The sequence below is a fragment of the Triticum dicoccoides genome, chromosome 7A, assembly GCF_002162155.2.
Source record: "Triticum dicoccoides isolate Atlit2015 ecotype Zavitan chromosome 7A, WEW_v2.0, whole genome shotgun sequence".
NCBI lineage: Eukaryota > Viridiplantae > Streptophyta > Magnoliopsida > Poales > Poaceae > Triticum > Triticum dicoccoides.
In genome coordinates this window covers 6,293,037-6,303,169 of record NC_041392.1, presented here as the reverse complement: position 1 = coordinate 6,303,169, position 10,133 = coordinate 6,293,037, and the positions used below count along the sequence as shown (strand labels likewise).

The 10,133-nt window shown below is 44.1% G+C and overlaps 2 protein-coding genes across 2 annotated transcripts; both read left to right on the top strand.

Moving 5' to 3' along the window:
* The first annotated feature begins 4,309 nt into the window (after nt 1–4,309).
* On the top strand, nt 4,310–7,530 carry LOC119330236 (TSL-kinase interacting protein 1-like). Its single transcript, XM_037603350.1, has 7 exons — nt 4,310–4,499; nt 5,261–5,447; nt 5,557–5,666; nt 5,774–6,012; nt 6,262–6,427; nt 6,516–6,921; nt 7,024–7,530. Exons 2-7 carry the CDS (start codon nt 5,336–5,338, stop codon nt 7,086–7,088), a joined length of 1,098 nt encoding a protein of 365 aa, XP_037459247.1. The 5' UTR covers nt 4,310–4,499; nt 5,261–5,335; the 3' UTR covers nt 7,089–7,530.
* Nucleotides 7,531–8,193: 663 nt separating this feature from the next.
* LOC119327897 (60S ribosomal protein L9) lies at nt 8,194–10,133 on the top strand. Its single transcript, XM_037600969.1, has 3 exons — nt 8,194–8,631; nt 8,742–8,864; nt 9,767–10,133. The coding sequence occupies exons 1-3, from the start codon at nt 8,269–8,271 to the stop codon at nt 9,848–9,850; spliced, it is 570 nt and encodes a 189-aa protein (XP_037456866.1). The 5' UTR covers nt 8,194–8,268; the 3' UTR covers nt 9,851–10,133.

Below are 10,133 nucleotides of genomic sequence, written 5' to 3'. Positions count from 1 at the left end.
GTTCATTATTTACGGATCTGTTTTTTTTACATTTTCTAAAATTTCATGGACATTTTTAAAATTGGCAAATGTATTTTGAATATTTGATCATTTCTAAAAAATCATGAACAATATTTATTTAATGGATATGTATTTTAAATCATGATTTCTTTCATAATATGTGAACAATTTTTTGAAATCATGTACGTTTTGTGATTTTCCAAATGTTTTTTGAATTCACAAATAGTGTATGATTTTTCAAAAAAAAAAGAAAACTCACAACATTTTGAAATTTGGTTCTTTCGAAAATTCTGAATTTCACTTAGAGAATAAAAAATAAAAACAGAAATGAGAAACTAAATAAAAAGCATAAAAACGAAATAGAAAACAGGGGGCTCCACAACTATGGGCCGGCCCATTACCGCGCGCGCTCAAGAGAGGAAAAAGAGGAGAAAAGGGGGAAGAACCAGGGATCGATCCCTGGTCTCCCGTGTGGACGACCGCGCCCATCACACCACTTGCGTGTTCATTTTATTGAAGTGTATCGGATTATAAGAACAGAATCCGGCGGCGATTTTGAAATGAAAATGAATCATTTTTTTCTTCGCTTACCGATGGCACGGTGGGTAATTAGTGCCAACTTCAGGGGCAATTTTCATGACGAACGACCAAAAGCAATAGCCCCTTTATTATTATTAGGGAAAGAATAATAAAAATGCCGCATACTTCGCCTAGCGTCCAAGCCTTTTTCATCTGACTTTAGTACAACGTTGTATATCAGTTTGTCGATGCCTAATAACAAAACATATCACACCTGCAGATTAGACATAGCATTGCCATCAGAATATAAAACTATCATATATGCAACACTTACACGTAAGTTTACCTACATGCAATTGTTCTTGTTTCTTCATAGCATCAACATTTTGATTAAAAGGATGCATGAGATGGTTGCCTCGTTCCTCCGTACCACCTTGAACATAACCATCTTCAGGGATGTCAAGCGTGGCATCTTCTACATGATTCAAAACCAAAACCTTTTTTAGAACAATTGAGGACTCTCTGGGCATGACATGTAAATGCCTATGTTTTGGCGTCGATGGTTAATTATGCACTCATATAAATCGGAATAAAAAAGTAGCGCTCTAAGATAATTTATATTTACTTCATTGGGGTCCAGGCATATATGTTTTCCTTGTGTGTGTCTAAGACGATTCAACCATCCGTCTCGTGCGGGGCGACGCGTGTTGCCTAGGCCCCATGCACCGCTGTTTCAACCTTATCTTCTCAGGGACTCATCCTCGTCTCTTCCCATACCTTTTCTTCTTCCCATCACTGATTCCCTTCCTCTCTTCTCCTCCCTTCTGTAGCTCTCGATCCAGATCAGACAGAGGCCACCACCGACAGCCCTCCTGAGCGCCTCCTTCCTTCCTCCACGCGCTCAGCGCCCAAATCGACATGCCGCGCCCTCGCGCACATCGCCCGACCGGACGGAGGGAGTACCAACTACATGCAACATTGGTACAGAAAAAACTACTAACTAAACGCTACATTGGTTGCTTTCGGCTATATTCCATGAAGAGAAGTACAAAAGATTGATCTACCAAAATAAATGAATCAAAAAAATCATTTCTCCGATACAAAAACGCTTGGTATATTTACTAGAATTATTGGATTCCAAAAATGTGGAACACCAAATCACCAAAGGAAGCGTAGAGTATATCATAGTGATTTGGGCATTCTTTTAATTGACAAAAATATTTTGCTCTCTTTTAGTTAAGGGACTTCCATTTTCTCATGCCGCCACACATGTAACATAAATCAAATGACTGAAATACCGTTCAAAGGAATACATCCTTCATAAGTTTCATGACAGAAGTACCACTAATGTAAAATATTTGAAAGCCTAATGGGCACTACGTCATAAAAAAAATCAAATCAAGACTCATGTATTCTTGGTATACACGATGGCACGTAAACAGTCAATGAGGTTATTAGAAGTGATAAAAATATACCTGTTAGATCCTATCAAGTTGTCTATTTGTGTGGGATACGTGTGTGGTTTATTAATCTTGACAGAAATTAAAAAGCGGTTATATTGACCTTGTAACACTAGTAGAAAAACGGCTTTTAGTACCGGTTCGTAAGGACCTTTAGTACCGGTTCTGGAACCGGTACTAAAGGGTGGGCACTAAAGCCCCCCCCCCTTTAGTCCCGGTTCAGCACGAACCGGGACCAAAGGCCCGCCACGTGGCACGAGGCGCACCGTGGTCTTGGGAACCTTTAGTCCCAGTTGGTGGATTTTTTTTAAATAAAGCAAAAACAACCTGCCTACTGGGCCGACATGGCCTGCATACGACTAGAAACCCAACCTCCAGTTGGGCCAGGATGCAGGTTCGTATGGCCCAGTAGGCCCCACAGGGCAGAAGACTTGCAATAGGCCCACAAGGCCTGATTAGAGAGGAGCTCGACACGATAGCCGCGCGGGGCTTATAAACCGGTGTGAGCTCTTCTCAACTAGCGAGGTGGGACTAAACATTGTGCACTGCGGGTGGCAGCGCACCACCTTTAGTACCGGTTGATGGCTTCAACCGATACTAAAGGAGGGTCTTTCATACCGGTTGAAGCCATCAACCCGTACTAAAGGCCGCCACCTTTAATACCGGTTGGAGCCACCAACCCATACTAAAGGGGGGGGGGGGCTTTAGTACCGGTTGGAGCCACCAACCCGTACTAAAGGCCACCACCTCTTTAGTACCGAACCGGTGCTAAAGGTTCGCCACGAACCGGTACTAATGAGCGCTGCCCGCCTAGCCATTAGAACCGTCACTATTGGTCACATTAGTGCCGGCTCAAATACAAACCGGGACTAATGAGCTGAACATTTGACCCTTTCTACTAGTGTAAGAAAGATCATGTTTATAAGGGCATCTCATATTTGCTATGCTCCGCGGGAGCAAACACACCTACATGTGATAGATAGTTTCATGTTGGCAAATAAATGTGTATTCAAAAGTACAATAGTTGGTATTTTGTCTTGGATTCTAAATTTTGCTTACTTGACCGAATATGTCAAACAAAGTGATGGATGTGTTTTCTTTCCAAACATTATGCTACCTGATTTAGCTGCCATCTGTTTGGAACCCGTTGTTACCCAGAATACTAAAGGAACATATGAATTGCCATATCCTTTTATTTTTATATTTTATCTATCAAGCGGCGTGCGCGGTTGCCGCCGAGCGTGACCTAGCGCCATGGGCATCACCACCGCACATGTCACAGATCGACATGCACGAGTGGAGGGCGACGGACACGCTAGTGTCGAATATGAGGCGTGGGATGGCAACTTACAATCGTGAGAGGTAGGTGGGGCGTCCAGGCACGCAAGGTGGGGTGTGCGATCGAAGCACCGGAGGAGACGACATGGGATGGTTGCTGGGTGATTTTAGGGCCGAAAGGAAATTAGGAAGGTAGAAGAAAGAAGGAAATCAGAAAGGCAAATAACCAAAACAAGTTAGAAAAAAGAATCAGGTGGGAGGGAAAAAAGGTGTGGGGGAAGGAGGGTGGGAGGCGGGGCAGTACCTAGGCGGAGGTCAGACAAAAGATGAAGCGAGATGGGAACACTACTCTTTTTGTCAAGATAGGGAAGAGGAGATGTTCACATTTTAAAAAATCATCTAATTTTTTTAAAAAAAAAATCAGATTTTTTTATTTTTCTTTTCAAAATTTTAATACATGGTGAACAATTCTTTGATAAACAATAATTACTTTGTTGTAATACAAGTTGAACATGTTTTTAATACACAATGAACTTTTCCATAATATATAGTGAATGTTTTTTAATACATTACTAACACATTTTTCTGAACACACCAAACATTTTTTTTTCAAATTCACAAGCATTTTGCGAAATTCGGAACATTTTACAAAATGTGAAACGCTTCTCAAATTTTAAAACTTTTTCAATAATTTTGGAAACCATTCTTAAAATCCAGGATCATTTTTATAATCTGTTAACCTTTTTTCCTTTGAAATCCCTAACATCTTCTGAAACTCGGAACATCTTTCAAAAAATGGAAAAGCAAACCAAAGGAAAGAAAAAGGAAATGAAAAACAAACTCGCGTCAGAGTTGGGCCGGGCCATTGGCGCTCGCTTCAGCACTGTTTGTTTGATGCCTACAGAAAAAGAAAAAAAGAAAAAGCCAGCCCCCACGACCTCTTCTTCCGTCCCGAACGAACCAGCCTCACCCTCGCCCGCCCTCTCCGGCGACTGGCACCGCGCCGGACGCCGCCGCCGCCTCCTCCTCCCCGTCTTCCCCGCCACCCAGCTCCGCTCCGCCCCCGCCCCCGCCCCCGCCCCAGCGCGTCGCCGCCCCAAACCGCACCCAGGCGGGAAGGGAGCGGCACCTCGAGCCGGATTCTCCCCCCAAACCGCGCCCGCGACGAGAGGGCCTCCTGCACCCCGCCGGTTCGGCCGCGCATCCCGCCTGTCCAGATCTCCGTCCCCGCGCCGAGGCAGGGTAAACCTTCCCCCACTTCCGCGGTTCTGGCTTGATTCCTCTGCTACTCGGTCCAAGCGTGGAAACCCTAGCTAGGGTACCATGTAACCAAATTAGGGTTTGATGCGGGGATGAATCTCGAATAGGAATGACGCGGCGACGGTGCGTGAGTCTAGTCAATCCAGGGTAGCATAGCATGTAGCCAAGCTGCGATCAGTAGCTCTGGCATTGACAACGAGGATGTTGTTGATTGGAATGATGCTCCTGTCAATGCGGATCAGAGGGCGATGATGTATGTATGCCTTGTTAGGCATCCTCAGTTCTCTCCACTAGTTCCAGGGTGAACGGATTCGTCACCCGCCACCTGGTGGGGGGTGGGGCTTGTCCATGTCTTGTTGTTGCATAACTGTGTGGTTGGTTGCAATCGCAATTGGGGATCAGTTGCTTGGCTTATTATTGCCAATACAATTCTGAATTTTTTACGTGGTGACCCGAAATTCTCTGGAGCAAATACGTTTTTGAACCCTAACTGGAACAAATACATAGAACAGTGAGTTTTTCACTTTTGCTTGCCACTTTGTGTTAACTCATTACGTATTGATTATCAAATGCAATAAGAGGAATTCTCGCTCCATTTGGATTGAGTTTGATACTCTACTCACCAATTTTCTGATCTGAAACACATCTTGTATGTGCCCTTTATCAAATTGAGAAGAGTTGTTATTATACATTAAAGTCTAGATATAGATTCAATAACCGGTTCCATAATTCATTACCTGCAGGAAAGGTGGAAGTTTCCTAGGGCTTGACCAATATTGAGCTTGATAGCTGCTACTGCTGACGAATATCACAGAATCATGAAAGCTCCTCAGCAGCACCATAAACCAACCGATACAGAAGCAAAGGCCAAACTTGGTGTTAATAAGATGCACTGCCTGAAGCCAGGCAAATATACCCACAAATCACCAGGTGATGCGTTGGTGCCCTATTCTTGATTTCTTTTAGTACTACATTTGTACTGAGCTTCGTATCAGGCGAATCAACAACTGAAGTAGAAAAACAAGGTGCTCTTTGGCAGGTGATTATCTCAGTTTGACAAACTTGTCTGCTCAACCACCAAATTATTCTGGAAAGATGAAGCTTCAGTTTTTCCCAATAGATGAGGCGATTCAAAATGTTCTACAGCAGGTGATTATCTCAGTTTTTGCAGGAGAGATCCATATAAATACAGCATATGATGTTCTTTCAAGTTCACACTTCTTTACTTTTGGTTTGTTCCACCACTTATGTAACAGGAGAAACACAATCCTTACCTGGAGTTGACTTTGGCTCCTCGAAAGAAGATGTCCTCAATTGTGCAACACTTGAACACAAAATGGGGTCGTTCTAGTTGTGCAAAAGGCGACCTCATGCTCTTCCCATACAGTGCTAGACCGGATAGCATAGCCAGCAGTAAAAAATGGACTCTTAATGATTCTTGCACTGCTGCCGATGTTTATGTTGCTGTTGGCAGCCCTTCAACATTCCGTTTAAGGTTCAATTTCTTACCTAGAAATGGTTACCTTCATTGTGATGTACATATATAAATGACTCCTTTTTTAATACTCACTAGATTAATTTAAGGTACCTTCAGATGGTCATGATTTTGTATTTATTAACAACATTTCATTGAAGAAATTAGTAATGACGGTTCAATTCTGGAAGACTTGTCATGTCAAACAGCATTCTATGAAAATCAAGGGAATACGAAAAAATTCAGCTAATTATCATTTGCTTACTTTAGGTATGGTTGGTTCAAGCCTAATTTGAAGCAACAAATCAGCGAAGCACCCTTGGCACCAGTGCTCTCTGCAGAAAAGACTTTGGGCGACAAACCTTCACATCATTTTGAATTTGCAAGTAAATTTGCCAGTCCATCCGTTGAGTGTAACACGGAAAAGACCATGGTGGTGAGTAAATTTCATGTGCTTCTTGCAATAATGATGTCATTTGTACTTGAGACTTGATCTGATCCTCTTTGTATGTTTCCAAAATTAGGATAACAACCAAAGCAAAGCGACACCGCTTTCATGGATTGACAGCATATCCAATATCAGTTTTGGAGCACTGCTATCGCAAGCCGTGCCCTCTCAAGACAGCAAACAACCGCCTTTGCAACAAAATAGCTCGATTTTCCAGCAGCAGATTCCTGCCACGTGCGATTCATTCGATGCTGCTATTGCTTCCTTGATTGCTCGCCAGCAAACAAGTAACCAACCGAAGGTGTCAAATCCATCCCTGTGGGATGCAGATGAAACCTGTCATGCATTCCCTCCTCCCCGGAATCAAAATTTAGCCAGGATGTCCGCTTGTGGTCCTGGCAACAGTAGTGCTATTACCTCAACTACCCTTGGTGCAATTGCTGAATCCGGTACAGGTGGCGACCAGCAACACTGGCTACCAGGTAGCTGCTGATGTTCCCTTGCTCTACTAGTGCTGTGTTTTCCACCCAACACAGAGGTATGTGTTGCACTGTTGCTTATCAGCAGTCATTTTCCTTGTGCAGCGCTCTACCGAAGGCAGGAAAGAGGAACCAAGGCCCCCTCAGATACCACCAGGCTTGGGCAATAATGATAATGTGAAGCCTGATGTGTCACTGCAGATGGGGCGTTTCACGACGCTAGGCTATTGAGTGGAACTGGCAGTTTAGGGCTAAGCGGCTTGCTTAGCAAACAGCTTGGACGCGTTCTGGAAGTTCTGTGTTTCGTAAGGCTCGGAAGTTTTACATGGAGGACCTGATCCTATATAGATCCTGTAAAGATAGATCATCATTTGGGTTTCCTGCTGCTTCGGTCGTAATCGATTACTTTGGGCTTACTGCAGCCGATTGTGTAGATAGATAGTCAGTTACCGACAGGTGTTAGTCGCATAAACTACTTTTTTTTTCTTTCTTACTGGCCGCCACTTGTGATTTTTGAATTTGTCCATGATCTGCTTGGCTGCTCGCCGTTTTCTCTGCATCCTGTATGCATTCCACTGAATGTTTGGCAAATGTTTGAAACTTTGGCTTCAATATGTGTATGTAAAACCGAGTCATTGCAATTTTGCACAGAGGATGGGCTATCGCCATCCCTGGGCCCAGCTTTTCTTATACTGTAGCTGTGGCAATTCAGATTTAATACCGATCACGAGAGTATGTTAGTTTTTTTATTTTTCTAGCTAAATACTGTAGTAACTAATGTAGTAGTAAAAATTATCTTGTAGCACGAGCATCCTAAGCATCTCTACTTGGGGACGACAAACCGGTCGAAGTGAAGGGGGGAACAAGGCATGAGATGATGAAATAAACTAAAATCTGCACCGGAAAATAGAACAAAAACCAGCTTTAAATCGGCAAACTTTTCGGCGGGCAGAGCTCCTATCGCATACATTTTTTTCATCACATTAGCCTTTTGATTCCCAGACTTTTCAATTATAACTCATTTTCACAACCTTGTAACTAAATCTGAATTCCATCCTTTTTATGTATTTTTGTAAAACAAGCTTTGGGTCAAGAAATGTTTTTTTACCAGCTTGCGAGAGATGATGGAGAGCAAGGTTTCTTTGAGAGAAAAGGCCGTGATGTTGCCGTGTGGTGTGCAGCCCAGAGAAGCCCGGCCCAACAACCCAACCGAGAGCCCAGCCTATAAACACGCAACCCTCAGTCCCCACCCCACCCTCTCTCCCCAAACCCTCGCCCCTCCCCTCTCCTCCCCCGCCGCCGCCGCCGCCGCCGCCACCACCCCAGCCCCAACCCCCATCACCGGCGAAGATGAAGACCATCCTGGCGTCGGAGACGATGGAGATCCCGGAGGAGGTGACCGTGAAGGTGTCCGCGAAGATGATCTCGGTGACGGGGCCGCGGGGCACGCTGACCCGCAACTTCAAGCACCTCAACCTCGACTTCCAGCTGCAGGAGGGCGGGCGCAAGCTCAAGGTGGACGCCTGGTTCGGCACCCGCAAGACCATGGCCGCCATCCGCACCGCCATCTCCCACGTCCAGAACCTCATCACCGGGGTCACCAAGGGCTTCCGCTACAAGATGCGCTTCGTGTATGCTCACTTCCCCATCAACGCCTCCATCACCGCCGCCAACCGGGGCATCGAGATCAGGAACTTCCTCGGCGAGAAGAAGGTACCTGCTTTTAGCTTTTCTTTTGTTGCCAACGCGGTTGATATGCAGATTTGGTTTGTGGATCTGCTTGTGTGTGGTTGATGGATTTAGCGGCTGTGATTTGGTTGCAGGTGAGGAAGGTGGACATGCTCGACGGGGTCACCATCTTGCGGTCCGAGAAGGTCAAGGATGAGATCGTCCTCGACGGCAACGACATCGAGCTCGTCTCCCGCTCCGCCGCCCTCATCAACCAGGTGAATCAAACAAACAGGATCCAGACCCTTTCTTTTTGTTCATGTGCATGTTGTGGTGCCTGACTAATTTGGGTGATCTGAATTAGAATGATCATGTGTCATTCTCGCTTGTGCTCTTTGGGGAAGCTAACATGATAGATGTGCGTATAAATCATTGTGGGTTTCTTTATATGTTGGATGTCTAGTGTTCTTTCTTTGCGATGCATATATGTCTACTTGTGCTGTTCAACATGATGCAAACAAGGCTGTTTCAGCCGTTTTACTGCTTGTTGAGCGTTGTACTGCATGTTTAGACGCTAGTGCACACCCCATTATTGGTCATTCTATTAACAGTCGCAGTCTTGTCGGGTTTCTACTGTTATTAGGTAGTGGTTAAATCATTACATGTCAATTTGTTTGTAATTATGTGAAGAAGTAACTATGATGATCTGCCTGAATGATATTCATCCAGTAGCAGTTAAAAGCTTTTAGTAAGATGTCCCATCTGTTCGATTTTGGTATAATTGTGGTGGAAATGGACTTACCTGAGGCAGCATGTGCTTATTCACCCAGATCATGAGTTAAGGTTTCTTTTGTAGCACACAGTTTTTATTGGTTGTTTCATGTCATTGTATAATAACCAAAATGATGTTTGCACTGTGCAAGTTGACTGTATGTCTTGTTTCTATGTGTCACAGTATTGTAATTTCTCTTCCATTTTCGTTCCTTTACCACTTCATTTGTTCTGTCCTACTTGAATTATTCAAGTTATTATGATGTTTGGATGGCTGCTGAGGCATGTATGATCTATTCATCTGACTTACACAACACATGTGTGCTGAGGGACGTGCACCGCTGTTTCTTATTGTTTCCAATAATTCATACTTCTAACACAAGTTCCCATTTCCTTTGCTGTTTAACAGAAATGCCACGTCAAGAACAAGGATATCAGGAAGTTCTTGGACGGTATCTACGTCAGCGACAAGGGCGCCATCAAGGAGGAGTAGAGTGCGAAAACCGTCCCAGAAGCCGTGTTTCTGCCTGCCGTGTTTCATCGTCTTTGTGTCGTGGTTGTGATTTTGAACTTTCTCTAGACTGAATTTTGTAGTGGAGTTAATTAGGGATGCGCTATGCAACATGTTATCTTTATTATCCTACATATTGTCACCGTGAGAATTGGTACGATGCTTATCTTCCCCTAAAGGTTGATGACTTCAGGAATTTGAAGTTAAAACAGGACATGAATGCGGTGCGTGTGCTCTAGTGTTAAATGATTTGGTTATGCATTTA

What these genes read in the sequence shown, in the direction of transcription:
- LOC119327897 (XM_037600969.1), top strand. Translation starts at nt 8,269, where the DNA reads ATGAAGACCATCCTGGCGTCGGAGACGATGGAGATCCCGGAGGAGGTG. An exon ending in ACTTCCTCGGCGAGAAGAAG is followed by an intron (nt 8,632 to 8,741) that starts GTACCTGCTTTT and finishes ATTTGGTTGCAG; the next exon opens with GTGAGGAAGGTGGACATGCT. An exon ending in CCGCCGCCCTCATCAACCAG is followed by an intron (nt 8,865 to 9,766) that starts GTGAATCAAACA and finishes GCTGTTTAACAG; the next exon opens with AAATGCCACGTCAAGAACAA.
- LOC119330236 (XM_037603350.1), top strand. Translation starts at nt 5,336, where the DNA reads ATGAAAGCTCCTCAGCAGCACCATAAACCAACCGATACAGAAGCAAAG. An exon ending in CCTTCAACATTCCGTTTAAG is followed by an intron (nt 6,013 to 6,261) that starts GTTCAATTTCTT and finishes TGCTTACTTTAG; the next exon opens with GTATGGTTGGTTCAAGCCTA. An exon ending in ACACGGAAAAGACCATGGTG is followed by an intron (nt 6,428 to 6,515) that starts GTGAGTAAATTT and finishes TTCCAAAATTAG; the next exon opens with GATAACAACCAAAGCAAAGC.